The sequence below is a fragment of the Grammomys surdaster genome, unplaced genomic scaffold (genome assembly GCF_004785775.1).
Source record: "Grammomys surdaster isolate TR1022 unplaced genomic scaffold, NIH_TR_1.0 125600, whole genome shotgun sequence".
In the NCBI taxonomy this organism is placed as follows: domain Eukaryota; kingdom Metazoa; phylum Chordata; class Mammalia; order Rodentia; family Muridae; genus Grammomys; species Grammomys surdaster.
The window spans coordinates 490,190-507,353 of record NW_021620443.1 but is presented as its reverse complement, the minus strand read 5'-3'; the positions used below and the strand labels follow the sequence as shown (position 1 = coordinate 507,353).

The 17,164-nt window shown below is 42.1% G+C and overlaps 1 protein-coding gene across 2 annotated transcripts in view; it reads right to left on the bottom strand.

Moving 5' to 3' along the window:
- Fhl2 (four and a half LIM domains 2) overlaps positions 1-17,164 on the bottom strand; it is a 69,715-nt gene that overhangs the window by 19,096 nt on the left and 33,455 nt on the right. For both annotated transcript variants that reach the window (XM_028786823.1, XM_028786822.1), the window contains exon 2: positions 7,885-8,063. In XM_028786823.1, coding sequence (XP_028642656.1) covers positions 7,885-8,040 — 156 coding nt within the window. In that variant the 5' untranslated portion in view covers positions 8,041-8,063. The remainder of the gene's footprint in view (positions 1-7,884; positions 8,064-17,164) is intronic.

The window sequence follows — 17,164 nt, the reverse complement described above, 5'->3', positions numbered from 1 at the left end:
ACCCTGTGAGATAAAGTGTTATGTTTATGCATGAGCAGATTTGACACAAGGATGCAAAACGTTATGTTTCCTCAGGCATCCCCCAATCCCCATCCCCAGATTTCCTCCCTTACTGATTCAGCAAACCAAACTGTGCTTCCATTTATTTTTTTTTAAAGGTGGCACATCAGTTTCAACCTTTTCCAAGTCAATCCCAGCACGCACACCCTGACTGGGCTTGCTTCAGCACGTTTACACCTCCATCTGCTCAACCGCACACAGAGCACACCTCACCTGTCCTGTGAAAGTCCAACCAGTGCCCTGGTCAACACAGAATGTCTGCATTTCTTTGAAAGCCACACCTCACTGATGAGGCCGTTGGGCAATTCCTGGTGCTCCCAGACTGTGTTCTTTGAATCTGAGATCTCTTGCTACTGTCTCAGCTTCCACCTAGTCTCCAAACTTACCCTACTAATCAGGAAGTGGGCAAAGGGCTTTTGTGAGAAGATGGTGACGGAGATTGCAGAGCACAGAGAGGCTTCCAGGCCTATTTGGTTTCAGTATCTTGAGTCTTAGTCCTAGGATTTCCCAGGGCTCAGAGACAGTTCAGAAAATACTACTCAAACATTGAGATGATAGCTCAAAGCAGACCAACGACACTACCTGCCAAATAGGAAGATCCAGTGCCAAGTGACCTTTCCATTCCTCAGATTCACAGCTCCAAACAGAACTTTAGTTTTCATGATTAGCACCACCCCAGTAGTATTGACTAGTTCAATACTAGTCAATTGTAGTTTTTCTACAATGAATACTAGTTCATGAATACCAGTTCATGAATACTAGTTCATGAATACTAGTTCAATTGTAGTTTTTCTACATTGTTTTGTACACATGGCTCTGACATCCATAGATTCTAAATCCTTGGATTCAATCAATCACAGACAAAAAAAAGATTCAAAACTAAAATTTCATCTGAATTGAACATTCATAGTTTGGGGGGCTAGTATTCCCTAAATAACACAACCCAATTCTTTACATAGTATCTGTACTGCAGTGAATACAAATACTATATACTCACAATATATCTGGAGACTGTTTATAGAATACCAGAGGCTGTGTGTGGTTATGTGGAAATGCTGTGCTATTATGTAAAAGAGACTCGATCTTTTTCAAAGAGATCCTGCACCCACGGTCTCTTCCAAATACTGAGGAGGACCATAATACAGCTTGAGCATTGACAATATGTAGATGCAAAGGGGCAGGGTAGCTTAAACCGGCTTAGCATGCAGAAAACCCTATGCTCATCCCAGCACTGGGAAAAGAAGACAGAGAGAGACAATGACAGAGACCGAGAGAGACAGATGGGGTATGGGGAGACAGGGACAGAGACAGAGAGGAGTTTTCTAGAGAGATTGGAAAAAGAAGGGAAAAGACAGTTTATACTTCCCAGAAAAAAATGAAAACAAAGCCACAAAGACTAATCTTGAGCTCACAGGAAGGTCATAAACTGCAGTAAAATGTGAGCCACATGGGAGAACAGCACAAACACTTCTCTTCAGAAGATAGTTTTCACTTTGAGAACATCCTTCATCTGGGACATGCTTGTTGCTTCCCTCCAAATGTACCCTTGTTAGGACTTCAGCTGAACCCTGGGAGAGTCAGTGACCTGAAGGATTGTAGCATTAGACAGCAGGGTCCCCACTGCAGCCAGCCACCTTTTCACTCATTCTAAGTGATGTATGGCTGTCATTTGCCCAAACTAACTGCTTTTCAAACAGACTGATTTCAGAGTGTGAGTGGATTTGCTCATCAGGCATGCCCAGCTTGCTTTGGGACTACAGGGTGATCCTGTTTCCACTCTGTTCTTTCAGATCCTCGCAAATGAAGTCTGGAGAAATGGATATCAGGAGAAAGAATGGCTGTCACACACTGTCCCTGAGAAGAAGAATTTCTTCACACAATCTGTTTTCCAGACAGTTTTGTGAGATAAGCAACCTTATTTGATAGACATGGAAATAGAGACTCAGAGGTGACAGAGCTGGTGCCTGTCACACTGCTTATTGAAGATGGAACCAGGTGTAAGCCTGGGCAGATTTGCTTCAGGGTCCTGCCTTAAGCATACCACTGCAGGATGCTGTCTGGGGCTTCTTGAGCGGAGAGGTTTTTTTTTTTCTTTATAGAACTCAATCAGTCAGCTTTATTCCCCACTCTGAAGGCCCTGAATTATTGTTTCCTTTAAATATAGTGTTTTTTTAAAAAAAGATTGTCCAAATAAATCCAGTACTCGCCCTTTACTACAGTTTTAATTTCCAAACTTTCAGAAACCTATAGCCAACCACAATATGAGATTATTAATGGAAAAATCCAGAAATAAACAATTCTTAAGTTTTAAGTTGCAACCTGTTTTGAGGAGCATGACAAAATCTTAAGGAATCGCACTTTGTCCCAGGTGGGGCATGAATCATTCTTTTGTCTGTAGATTTCACATTGTATATACAGTTCTCAGCAGCTGACTTGTTACCATGCTAACTATAGGGTGTCCTGCTGCTCATATAAATCACAACTTCGATGTCCACTAGGAACCTTTGAATGCAACCTAGGTCAAGTAGAACTTTTGTACCAATGATATCTGTGCTCATTTCAAAGTCTGTGGACAGAGTCTACATGGAAAAATCTATAAAGGTAGTTTCCTCATTAAGAACAGAGAAATCAGGCTTAGAAATAGCCCCTCTGATAGAGGAAATTGTGAACAGGCCTGATCCCTGGGTCCTGTAAGTCAGAACTCCCAGGAACTCCCAGGAGAACTCCAAGGAGGGTTATTCTCTAACATCTATAGAAATACACAATAACTCACATCTGTCTATACTCACACACATACACAAACACACACACATGTACTAAATAATAATAATAATAATTTGGAATACACTAACTTGATACATTTTTAAAATTTTATTGCTATTATTATTTTGTAGACAGGGTCTCACTAGGTAACCCTGGCTGGCCTAGAACTTGCTATGTTAACTGGAATGGTTTTGATCTCACAGAAGTCCTTTGCCTCTGGAGTATTGTTATTAAAGGCATGAGCCACCACACCCAACACAAGATCTCATATTTTTGAAAGAAAAACAAAACTTGAAACTCATCCCAAAGACTAAGCATCAAGTTTGCAAAAGGCCACGAGGAGAAGAATGGAACATTACTCTTACCAGAGAAGGGTCCAGAAGGGCTGCAGAAATGGCCTGCATCGTGTCAGCAGGAATAAAGGCCTTTTTCTAACAGTTCCCTACTCTAACAGTACTCAAGAACTTTCTAAAACAGGATAGGGATATCTAGATCTTCCTTGGATACATGAGACCTAGAGTCTATCTTAAAGTTCACACATTTCCCCACATAAGAACCTCCTATGTTTTCTATTAAAAACCTTCCAACATTGAGTGAGAGAATGTATTCTGGTGGGAAGGATTTGTACCAATTCCATCACCACTTCACTATGTCCTACTTGAGTGACTAGTAAAGCCAATGAGTAGCCCATGTATGTGCTCCTGCTTCTGAATCAACCATCCAGACCACACCTGCTGTCAGTGCTTCACTCTTAGTTGAGTAGAGGTAACACCTGAGTAAGGGACTTGAGGGCTATAGGTTAGGAAGTTTGATACAAACATCTACTCCACATTTAAATATTCCAACCCTGCCCTGGGGAGAGGACCTGAGACTTCCTCTTGAGTTTCCATGGGCTTGTGGAATAAACTCTATTGAAAAGCTCACTCTTTCAGGGATTGGCATACTGTGGTGGACAGGGACAGGGGACACAATGAATCTGCCCCAGTAATGCCAGGAAGCTGGACAGGAACCATACAACAAATCCAGCACCATTTTTGCAGCATGTCATTGCCATCTAGGAGAGAGGACAAGGCCTTTTCCATCAATGGCCAGTTGGCAGAGGTAAAGCAAACATCTCTTACTTACAGGACTAACCATTGAGTGTCCTTATCTGACCTAAAGACAATGGCCAAGGCTTTATGCAGGTGGGCAGGGAGCACAGGTTGTTGGTTAGGAACAGAGATAGACAGGAGTCTATCTCTACTACTTTCTAGTTCCAATTCTCAGTAAGACCTTCAACTCTTCTATTCATCAGTGGCTTCTACGTAAGGTGGGATGGAAACGTCCTTATCTACAGGCTGGCCTAGAGGGACTTAGATTATGCAACAGAGTAATTTTTAACTGTCAGAGCCAAGTAACTTGACTGCAGATGTTAAGTTTTAAATTTAGTCTTGGCTGCTAGCTTTCCTCTACAGACATCTTTTCTTTACTATGACTCCTCTCTTCACAGCCCCTCTCAGGGTCCACTGGTATATGACCGCTTGCCTAGCGTCAGGCCTTTGCTTGCAGAGACATGGAATACTCGGTCTGTTCAGTCTGAGGCCCTTTGTTAAAGTTATTAATTTTCAAATGCATATTTCTCTATGGGCAGTCTATTTTTCTTGATTTTCTGAGGTTCATTACTCAGACTGATTAAAAAAAATTGTATAGTCAGTACAAAGTTTTTTTGCTAACATCTATTGGTATCCAAGAAAAATTAAGAAGTAGTATTGAAAGATGATAAAATTATGTTTGTTTTGTGTAATCTCAGCTATTTTACTAGTGGTCAGAATCAATGATCTTCTTCTCTTGGGTATCATGGTATTTCCAAGAAGCAGCTGAATGAAACAGAGGAGGATCTCTAAGTGGCTCCCCAGGGACAATCAAATAAATGTACGTATATTAGCTACAGGTACAGCTGGCAAGGCTCATTTATCTCATTTAAAATTTAGTCAGTACTTCAAAATTAATCCAATTCCCACAGGCATGAGTATATCTTAAAATTTTAGATAAGTGTGTCTTCCAGAGAGCTGAACACAGTCCATGGCAGCTGCACTGCTTTAAAGAGACTGAGTGGCCATCAGCTCAAGTAAGCATCTCACCCTCCTGCTGCAATTTTTGGCTTTACTTACTGAAGTAACAGAAACGTTTTTGTCACTTCCTCCTCCTCAAAGTCAACTACACGACTGCATTCACCAGTCAAGAAAACGACATCGAACAGGGTAAATGCTCTACTGCAAAGGTCTCACTTTAACCCAATATCTCTGTGTTCCCAAATGAGGAAAATCAGAGAGCAGGACCCACACCCACCGATCTCAAGTTGCTGACGCGGGTTGAGAAGTTCAATGCACTAGCTTCTGACCCCTTCAGCAGTCTTGTTGACTTTGGCCTCTGTAGAGACTCTTGTTTATTTGTGCTTAAAATGCCTCTGGAAGCAAGACCGGCTTTTGGGGTCTTTCCATTAAATCATTCTAGAGAAATGATAAGTGACCTGGGTCTTGTTTTTACTTCAGCCATTGGTCAGGGATGACTAGTCCCAGATATGCACAGTTTTTTTTTTTTCCCTTTAAACTGGAGTTTTTCTTCAGAACACTATGTAGACCTCTATCCAACTGAACTATCAATTTCTTACCTAGATAAATTCTTTTTTTTTTAACAAAACACTTCTTGTCTGTCTAGAAGTTTGCCTTCCATGTGGATGTTTTTGCTTATATTTTCTCCATGAAAATGGACAGAGAGGCAAGGCTTCTGAGAAGCGTGTGTTTCAGAAAGCATTACATAAAGAACGGAAAAAGAATTGGAGAGAAAACAGGAGCATGGGGCTTACAACATCACAGCTGCCATTCAGTGTGAGGACTTTGTGTGAGAACACTTATCACAATAACCCCACTCAGCAGATAACCAATTTTTTTCCATTTCACAGATGTGGACAGGAGCACAGAGGGGTCAAGTATCTGCTGGACTTCACATGGTTCATGAGACACCTAAGCAAGGAGACTGTCTGGCAGCTGAGCTCTGATGCTTGGCCCATTAGATAAGTGAAGAGATTGCCAGTGTTTGGTTCTTAGGTTTCCTCCAGAGTCCTATGTAGTTTAGATCCCAGCTGGGAGCCATTGAGAAGCAGTGGAACCTTTAGAAGGCAAAGAGGTCCGTAGATGACTGAGAGTGTGCTTTAAAGAGAGTTGTGGTACCCTGGCTCCTGCCTCTCTCACACTTTGTTTCTCAGATCACACAGTAGGCAGTTTTCCTTTGTGCACCAACCATGATAATTGGCTTTGTACAGGCCTCAGTAAAAGTGATGTGTCCATCCAGTCATGGAGGAAACCCTCGAAAGCAGAGAGCCCAAATTACTCTTTTCTCTTTATAAGCTAATGATCTACACCACCGTGATGAGAAACTAACATGAAAACTAAGAACACTTACCACCTGGAACATGACATACACTAGCAAAAACTCGAGAAAGGAAGAAAATTGAGATGGGTCAGGTCATCTGTTTGCTCATGGTAGCCAAACCTCTGAATACTTTAAGCTTGCCTGACATAACAGCTAAGTTTACTCTAACACTTCACATAGTTCCTGCTCTGAAATTGAAGCTACCTGGCTGCAGGTTGGTTTTGAGTGACCCAGATCCACACTGTTCCTTTCTGCCCAGGCAAGCTTCTCTCTGCAGACAGAAATTCTTCCTCAATACTTAGATACCTAGCAATAGAAATTATTGCCACATCCACTTGACTACTCTCTTCTCGGAGACAGACAACAAAAGAATGAGTAAAGAGAATGCACTGGACAAGGTAGAATGTTCCTACTGCACACGGAGCCTGAGACAGTTAATCAGAAGTTATCTATTGATTTTTATAGTCACGGAAGAGAGTAGTAAACGACCCAAAGGAATACAGAGTGCTGATAGAAATTACACAGTCCCGGGACAATGTCATGAGTTTCCTTTGAGTCTATAAGCTGGAAATTCCCTAGGGACTCCAAAGTGGCTCCAGTTTTTAATCAGTTCTGTGGCTGTGGGGTGATCTAGGAGTGCATTCGATGGTAAAGACATCAAGACTCTTGCATGGACCCCACTATAGTCGGGGTCTGAGATATGTCCCTAAAGGTTAAAACCTTGATATCAAGCTTGGAGTTGCTAAGAGGTGGAACCTTCAGGAGATAGAGCCTGGGAGGGGGGTGTCCACTGGAATGTGTCCTTGAGGGGAATATTGGGGCCTTAGCCCTATCCTATCTCAGTTGCTTTCTTTACTGCCATAAAGGGGAGAGGCTTTCTCCGTTATATATACTCCGGCCATGGTGTGTTGCCCAAAGGTGACAATGCCAATCACCCAAGAATTGGAAAGTCTCATATTTTGAGGCAAAGCAAACTTTTCCTTAGACGTTGTTTGTCTGTGATCACGTTGAAGGAAAGCTAACTCAGACAGACCCTCCCTTGTATGACACGTTAGGCTATGTGTGCTATTTCATCACTGGTCAATTAGCAGGGATGAAGAGGTTTCTGTCAACCATGCTGTGCCATGTGTGGGAAGCTGCTGGCTCCTTCAGTGTGTAATCGAAATACAAACCCCATTCTTCTACCTAAAGGGAAAGGAGCATATTGTATCCCGAGGACTTTGCTGCTTTTCTGGATCCATTTATCTAGGGGGCTGACTAGATAATGCATATATACATTGACTCATCAAATATTGACCAAGCAGCACCTGTTCCCTGTTAGTCACCAAGAGGCAAACAGAAGGGGCAGGAGAGCACCGCCCTGAGAAGGTTTTACCATTGCCCGGAAGGGTGGGGTTAGATAAGGGCCCCAGTAACCAGAACAGGGAGAGTGGACTTAGGACACCAAGCATACAGCTTGGCAAGGCACTCGTCTAATGGGTAGAGACTAGATCATAGAGAGAGCAGCTCTGCCCTGCCTTGTAAGAGTTTAAGGCCACCAAAGGGGGTCTTCAAGACAGACCATACTGATAGACAAGGACCAGGAAGCTGAGAAGTGGATGGTTTTTCAGAAGGCCAAGGGAAGTTGTAAAGGATCAGCAGGTAGCTAACCTTGCAGTCGCAGCCAATGGGTGTTCCACACTCCTCACAGGTGTTGGCATAGAGCTCCTCGAAGCAGGCCACACAGTGCGGGTTCTCCTCCTTTAGAATGTACTTCTTGCCATACAGAGACTCATTGCAGTGGTGGCAGTCAAAGCGTTCAGTCATGCTGACACCTGTCTTTCAGCAACCTGTGAAAAAAGAAGAGAAAACCCACATATGGACTCAGGGACACTTCAGATGCCATGCGTATGAAGACAGTGGCTTAGACAGACTTTTAATGCTCAAAACTTTCAGTGAAACCCTTTTTAGCTGGGGAGGTTTTGTGTTCGAATTAATTAACTGATTATTTAATTTTCCCATCCATTAATTAAATCAGTCATTACTGACTGGATCAGAATGTCAGATTCCAGAAAAAGCAGCAGAGCCTCCACTGTACCTTAGTTGTGTGTAGGCTTCCAACGCATGACCCTGCCTCATCTCTCTGCCCTCAAGATAGAACAGCAGGCAAAGAAACAATATGTCTATCTCTATAAAAAGATTTTCCATGGACTCTGCTCCATGATTCATGAGTTTGAATGGGAAGAAAGCATAGTGGCACAGGGGAGAGATATCTGACAGGAAAATCTGCAGTCAGAGGCCAGGAGAGTATTGACCTTGGCCTGACTCTGCATTGGGAAGTACAATATACAGGAGAGACTGACAACTTCCTTTAGGGAGCCATTTCTCTTGCAAGGAAAGGTCTCCTCCATACTTCAGCTGTCCAGATATCCAGAGAGTGGGATAAAGAGAAAGGCTTGATTCCAAGAACAGGGATTAGCACATGGTCGGGAATGCAGTGACTATTCAAGGGCTTTCCAAAAGACACCTCGAGCTTTGCAAAGGGGGCGGGGGACAAGAATGTGTCTCCACGCCAGACATTTTACATTTTTCCAGGATGAGTATACAGTGTGGAGAGAAAAGGATGTTCTGTGGGGTAGAAGAAAGGAAATGACTGATTCGCACCTTCCCACCTTAAACTATCATCCCTCAAAATCATTTTAGGACTGTTTTGGATGCAAGAAGTTCACTCTTGCATCCTGGTGTGAAAAAAGGGCACTTTAAAATTTTAGATTTGATTTTTTTCTGGGATTTTTTTCTTAATTGGCAATAACTGATGTGTTAAAAGTGCAAAGTTTTATCGACCATTAACAGGCACACCAGCTAGCTATGTGACTAAACAATATTTCAAACTCTAAGCAAACAACTCAATTTCCAATCATTTCAAGTCATTCATGGGTGAACTCCCAGAATTTTGCTCTCTGATGCAAATAAAATGTTGCTGTCTGGTTTATGATTACATTAAATTTGATGGTAGCTGTTAATTTGATGCCTTGTATACACAAGGTTGCAATGACTATAAGCTTTTGTTATTGGTTCATGTCTGTGTTTATAGATAATTTGCTTCCAAGAGTACAGAACACACAGCTGGACCCATGTGGCAAGACCCTTCCTTCTAAATCGCTCTTCCTGGAGTTAAAGAAAACACTCTCTGGACATTCCTGTGATATCATCCTAAGACGACGAGTACTTGAGCTATTATTCTGAAACACGATGAATAGCTGTTTGGCTTAGGCTATCTGTGTAGCAGCTATGCTGGCAAATGATTGCATGCTTTCCTGTAAGTCATTGGCCTTGAATGTGGCTGCTCACTTATTTCATCCTGGGGGGGGGGGGTGTCAGCCTTCAAACATATATATTTTTCCATTTATGGTTGCCATTTAGCAGTGGAGTGAGGTCACTTCCTATTCTGTCCTGCAAACAGAGGGACAATGGCAAGCGAACTAACTGGGAAATTGGGGATCTTGAAAACTGGGGGGGGGGGAAGCAGATCATCTGGAACAACCTCATTTTATGAATGGAAAGACCGTAATTCAAAAATGTCTGTGGGGAAAAGGGAGTCTCTCCCGGGAGCCACCTGAGTAACTCCCATCTTAATTGGAAAGGTGGTTCTTGGTTCAGATAAGCACCAGCCTTTCTGTGGAAAGGAGGTTATCGTCCAAGCTCTGCAGCTATCTGCATAAACGCTCTGTATCTGACAAGAGGGAGGGGCACCTGCCTCTTTTTCCAGTCATGATGCTTGCGTTTTCTATCTCCTCTGATTCTATAGAACAAGTATGGAGAGGAAAAAAAAAAAAACTAAGGGTGTAACCTCAAAGAGTCAACAGAGCTTGCACATCTGTTTGAAGTATAAGGTCACCCAGTGCCAAATATCACCGCCATTGACCCCCAAGTCCCAGCCGGGATGATGAGCTGCATTCTGCTCTGGAGGACGTGTCCCAGTTCCATGGAATTCTTTTTCATGATGGTTGAATTTATCCTGCCTTGTTCCTTATATTTTCTAAGAGTTCACTCCTGTTTTCTGCCCCAATCAACTAGAGTAAGGCATAAAATGAGCAAATCAGAAAGTATTATCATTAGTTAGAAACGTAGCAAGACATACACATACATTAATGATGTCCTCTCTTTAAAAAATTAATTTTTAAAAACATACAAAATGATAGATTTCTCTTTGGGGTTCTAAAAATTACATACATGTATCATATTTATTTCAGTAATTTAGTAATCTTGTGACTGTACTAATACTAAGAAAAGAAAAATACACGTTAGTAACAGGAAACCATAGCAGTAAATAACTAAAAACCTATTTTTCTAAGGATTATATTTGAATCATTTTTCAAAATAAAATATACATTTTTACACAACTAGCTTATTAAAAGTCTTAACATGTGAGGTCCTATTTTGTGTGTCAGAGATATTTTCCAGAGGTTTTCAGTGCTTATGACAGACATGTACCCATAAAGCATCTTTGTATTCATCTCTGATAACTGCCAACAAGTTGGCTTTCCCCTAGTTGGAAGAAAGTAAAGAATAGTAGGGAAAAGGAAGAAAATCCCAGAATTTGGAATTTGAGATGGTCGTTACTTTAGAAGTGTTTTTATGTGTCCCTCCTCCCCGCCATGGTGTATAAATTAGAATCTAGAAAATGGAAGTCAATTGGCCAGGAGTTTGATGGTTTTTTTCTTTGCTGGAACAAAAGGTAACGTTCGGGGGAGATGATTCGTTTGACTTATGGTTCAAGGGGACCCAGTCCATCATGGAGGGCAAGCATGCTAGCTAGAACTGGAGTTGGAGGCTGGCTACTCATATTGCACTTGCTGTTAGGAAGCAGGGGGTGGGGGAAGACAGACAGATAGACAGGCACAAACACACAGACACACACACACAGACACACACACGAGAGAGAGAGAGAGAGAGAGAGAGAGAGAGAGAGAGAGAGAGAGAGAGAGAGAGAGAGGGGAGAGAAGGGTGGGCTTGGATCAGCTTATAAAATTTAAGCTCTGCCTTCAGTGACCCACTTCTTCCTGCACGGCCCCATCTCCTAAAGGCTTTGTAACCTTCCCAAACAGCACCACGAGGAATTGGGGACCAAATGTTCACACACATGAGCCTATGGAGGTCACTTAGTAAGGAATATGGAGGTGCTTAATAACTTCCTGAACTTCAGACGTGGTGGGGTTGAAGGTTGAATCCAGGGTCTCCCCCTCCCAGGTATCACCATCATTGTTTATTTTTTATATTTTTCTCTTTTAGTTTCAGTATATAAATTCACTGTACATGGAGTTTTCAATATATAAATTGACTGTATCTATATGGAGCTGTGCTAAATGGAATTTTATACAGGTGTACATGTATTGATGTGTAAGCATCTCTACAGTATGTATACCTGGAGTCTTGTGGGTAAACACCCAAGAGCAGCAATGCTAGGCCACATGGGAGATGAATTTTTAGTTTTCTGAGCACTCTTTGCTTTGATTTACGTATTAGCTGGATTCATATTAGCAACGTGTAAGGGCTTCCTTTTGTCTACATCCTCACCAGCATTAGATGTTAATTGTTTGTTGTTTTTGTTTTTAGTGACTGCCATTGTGATGGAAGTAAGATGGACTCTCAATGAGGTTTTGATTTGTATTTCTCTGTGCTGAATGTCTTTGCAAACTTATTTGTACTATTTCTGCTTCATACTTTCAGAACTGACTGTCCATTTTCCTAGTCTTCTGACTGGCTCGATTGCTTGATTTCTCACTGTTTAGAAGTTTAATTTCTTTGAATGTTCTAGGCGTTAATCCTAGGTCAGATGTATGGCTGCCTAAGATTCTTATTCCATTGTGTAGGCTCTTTGCTCGATTGGCTGTTTTCTTTGCTGTGCAGAAGCTTTTCAGTTTCACGAGGTTTTATTTGTCAGCTGTTGGTTTTATTTTCTGAGTGACTAGAGTTTTCTTCAGAAAATATTTACCTATGACTGTATCTTAAAGTGTTTTATTCAACAGTTTCTGCCCTTACAATTAAGATCTTTGATCCAATAATATTTACTTATGACATTTTCATATATGTGTGTCATTATACCTTGGCATTCATCACTTTCCCTTGCCTTGGCCCCTTTACTTCCCCCAAATAGTCTCCTTATGCGTGTATGTGTGTGTGTGTGCACGTGCGTGTACGCGTGCGTATGTGTGTGTGTGTGTGTGTGTGTGCGTGTGATGATGGTGATACTAAACCAAGAAATTGTCTAACCTTCCTGTTTTGAGAAAACCTCCCATCTCTGAGTGAAAACATGCAATGTCTTTAAGTCTCCTAGAGTTAACAGTCCCCGAGGTAATGAATACACGGAGTTAGAGGAGCTTGCCTGACTGCCACAGGTACCTTTAAACCCATTCATCTTTTTTAATTTTATGTTCAAGGCCAAACATTAAAACTAGGGCTTGGCATAGACGCACGTGCTTACTGCTGAGTTATATTTGCAGCCCCAGAGTATCCGTTTTGGAAAGCTTCATGTTTAAAGTCACACACTTACCTTAAGCCACCTTTTATGAGACTGACGACTATCTGGTTTGCTAACAAGGTACCTATGTCATGCTTCATGAGGAAATATATCCATAGTGTTATGTTAGGAAGTCTCTATAATTCTGTATTTCTAAATCCCACAAAAATACCTAACTAGTTGTTCTCTCATTCATTAAAAAAATTATTGAATAAACTGGAATTATGTAATGGAGGTCAGACAAAGGATTGGAGATACAAAGGTGAGAAGGTTATTGAGGAGAGCGTTTATATCAACTTCCAAAGCACCAAGCTAGGAGCCCAGTGGAGACCCACAAACTTTAGTGGGGGCAATGTCCAGGAGAACAGGGCTGGCTTGCAAGAGGGGAGAAACTTTTTTTTTTTTTTTTTTTTTTTTTTTTTGGTTTTTCGAGACAGGGTTTCTCTGTGTAGCCCTGGCTGTCCTGGAACTCACTCTGTAGACCAGGCTGGCCTCGAACTGAGAAATCTGCCTGCCTCTGCCTCCCAAGTGCTGGGATTAAAGGCGTGCGCCACCACCGCCAAGAGGGGAGAAACTTTTACTGTGAAGGGTGGTCAGGTCATGCTTCAGGCAAGGGTACAGAAGACCACACCACAGAATAAGAAACACGGCCGGACAAAAACATGTCAGGAAAGTGGAAGCTAAGCAGACGGAGTGGGGAGGGAGGAATTCAGTCAAAAACATAGTTGAGGGTCAAGGAGGAGGAATTGTGTGCCAGTTCACTGACTTGGTATTCCCTGTAGGCGGTGGGATTTTACACATGATCTCCAAATCTGCACAGCACTAAGGGGAGACCCTTTACTGCACACAGGAGACTTTATCATGTAAAACTATCAAGGAGATGAAACAGATCAATGCCTCCTAAGAATGACATCATGCTATCAGAATCTAGTTTTGGTTATTTTGCCTTCCCCTCCTCTGTCCCCACCCAGTGGTAAGACTCAAAACCCAGGGACTTGCACATGTCAGCTAATGGCTGCCTTCTCCATTCCAATTCTGACTAGTCTCTCCACAAGTAGGGGAGTATGGTGGTTTGAATAAGAATGTTCCCTTTAGGCTCATATGTTTGAATGCTTAGTATCTAGGGGTTAGAATTCTTTTAAAGGATTAGAAGGATTAGGAAGTATGGCCTTGTTTAAGGAAGTGTGTCACTGGGGGTAGGCTTTGAGGTTTCAAAAGCCCATGGCAGGCCCAGCTTCTCTCTGTCTCTCCGCCTGTGGATCAGGATATAGAACTCTCAGCTACTTCTCCAGCATCAGATATGCGTGCATGCCACCATGCTCATTGTCACAGATGGTAAATAACAAAGCCTCTAAAACTGTAATCAAGTCTTTGATTAAAAGCTTTTTAAAGTAAGAGTTGCCTGGGCCGTGGTGTCTCTTCACAGCAATAGAACGGAGATCAAGCCTGGGAGTTTCTCAGTCAACTGTCTGTGTACAACCCACATGCATTTCTGAATGCTTCTCTCTCCCACCAGGTTATATATATCTCCTGTCTATTACCTGTTGCATAGGAATGCTGAGAGGATTAAGTAAGAGCAGGCAGGGGAGACACCTGAAAGTGAGGTGTGACTGCTGATTTGTTATTTCACTGAATTAAATTTAAATTATAGGGTACCAGCGTTCTCAAACTTCCCAGAATTAAGTCATCCTCTGATGTCATCCCCCTCCAGCTGTGAGCAACCAGGATATTTCAAGAAGCTGGATTTTAGGGCCGGACTGGAGGGCAGACTCAGCTACCTGCACTGGGACAAGCTTAGAGTCTGCACTGGGGACATGGGTTTGATCACTGTGTCTGCTGTCAGGCAGCTTCTTGGCACTTGCAGAATAAAAGTTCAGAGGTCAATAGCAAGGATGCTTAGGGCTCAATACTATTAAAAAGGATAAAACCCTGCAAAAGTCTAAATACAGTTCTGTTTATGGATTTCAGGATGGGACAGAGTTAGGGCTGCAGAAAGACAAGAAAAACATGAAAAATGGGGGGAAAGAAAAGTCAATGAGTGTAGGAACAGCAGAGGGGAGAGAGAGAGAGAGAGAGAGAGAGAGAGAGAGAGAGAGAGAGGAGAGAGAGAGAGAGAGAGAGGAGAGAGAGAGAGAGAGAGGGAGGGAGGGAGGGAGGGAGGGAGGGAGGGAGGGAGGGAGGGAGAGAGAGAGAGAGAGAGAGAGAGAGAGAGAGAGAGAGAGAGAGAGAGGGGAAGAGAGAGGGAGAGAGAGTGGTGGAGAGAAAGGAGGAAGGGTGAGAGGTACAAGAGTAACCAGGGACCTCGTCTCTTGCTTTTCCCCCCAAATGAGGAAGATTTCTTGAGAATTCAAGGCAGGAGCTGACATGGTAGAAAACTTTTATTTGGCCAACTGGCCCAGACCTTTGAGTTTCAGGTCCAACTTTGTGAAACAAGGTGGATCATCACACAAGGCTGGCGTTGGGCAAGCGGCCACACCCTTCTCAATACTTTCCTGTGTTGATTAATCAAATCTTCAAGAACCCAAATCCCTTAGCTGATCCCAGGGGATGTCAACCATGTTTCATGTTTATAAACCTTACTGCTTATGACTCTTCTTGTGTAGCCCTATCTAAGGAGAAGCCTGTGACCCTACCAGATACTCTCCCACAACACACGTAAAAGCAGCTACAATTGGCCAGTTTGGGGACAAAGTTGATATTCCTTCCTTCCTTCATTTATTTATTCATTAATGACAGGGTCTTGCCATGTAGCTCAGACTGGCCTTAAACATATGTTTCTCATGCCTGTGACTCTAGAGAGCTAGGATTTCAGGCACCGGCCACAGGATCTGGCTGTTTAAATTGTTAACACAAATTTAAGAAGAAAATTTCAATGTTAAGAAGTAACTCAGCAAAAATGTACTAATTAAATATAGGAAGTTGGTAGCTTGGATATGGGTTCTTTGTAAGAATACTGTGTGAAAGCACAATGCTTCTATGAGTCATACATAGTATGACTGCCTGTATCCATCAACTGTAGAGTTGGGCACGGAGCAGTGTATGTTATGGAGACATCTCCAGCAGGGAACACATACAGGCCCTTTGTAAATAAGTGTAGAATAAGTGAAGAAATGAATAGATGGGCAAATAAATTTTAAAACCCCCCACAAATCTTAGTAGAGTGCTGGAGAGTTTAATCAGTGGTTAAGAACCCTTTCTATAATGGATTTAGGTGTGTCTCCCAGCACCAATACAGACCTCATAATCATATGTAATTCCAGACATCAGGCATGCATACAGTATACAAACATACATGTGGTTAAAATGCCCACGGTTGTACAATGAAATAAGTCTAAAAACATATCTTGTAGAATTGTGGGCAAAGTTCAACAGTGAAAAGGTGGAATGTTTTGTACGTACAATTTACTCAAAAGTAATTGTGTTTTGGCATCTGGTGCCACTCACATCCCTGAAATAAAAGATCCAGGGTTTTTTTTTGTTTGTTTTTTTGTTTTTTGTTTTTGTTTTTGTTTTTGTTTTGTCCTCAATGCTATTTTCATCCCTCTTTCCAGATAACTTGCTCCTTCCACAGGAGGGAGAACTTTCTTATTGTGCTTGGACTCTGAATCCAGCGAATACACAGCTGCACAGTTCAGGATACAGCCTGACTGGGTCAAGAAGCAAAAAGCCAGCCAAGAGACACTCCCAGGCCCTGAGAAAAATGTACAGATCCAGACATGGACTTCGGAGAACAGCCAAATTCCCTGGTGGGTGTTGTGTTTGTAATCAATGATACTCCACCCAAGCCCAGAGGCACCTGGTCAGAGAATATCTGTACTGGTTTGGTTTGTCTTACCCTAGATCTCAACACAGACAGGAACCTAATCAAGTGGACTTAGTTTAAATAGAGAATCCGATGAAAGCAATGAATACCAGTTCAAATGACAGCAGTATGTCTAAAAATAGAGCAACCTACCTAGAGCACACTTGTGCTCAACCTCTGTATGTTTGGATTGCAAATGCTTTAGATTATAAGATGTGTGCTTAATGATTCACTTGACAACTCCTCATGGGATAGTGCATCTAAGGGCACAGATGAAGGCGAGGTAGTGTGTTCGATATACACTAGTAACTTTTAAAAACTAAAAAATTTTAAAAAAATCTTGGCTTGTGTTCATGGATTTTAAGATAAATTTTGAGGAAGGAAAAAAAGGCAAAATGCTGTCTTCTGAACGATCCTTGGATTATTCAATGAAGAAAGCTAATACATGTCAGGTTTCTGATCCTAAGTCCACAGATACAAAGACAGCTATACATTTTGTTTTTAGGTGCTTCAGACTTCTTAATCCAGCCAAGAGAATTACTGAGTAACCAAAAGGAATGTGCTTGTACCAAGTTAGTCACTGGGAAAGCTGAGATCAAGGGGACCCTCTAAAGGAGCCCCAGTCTGAT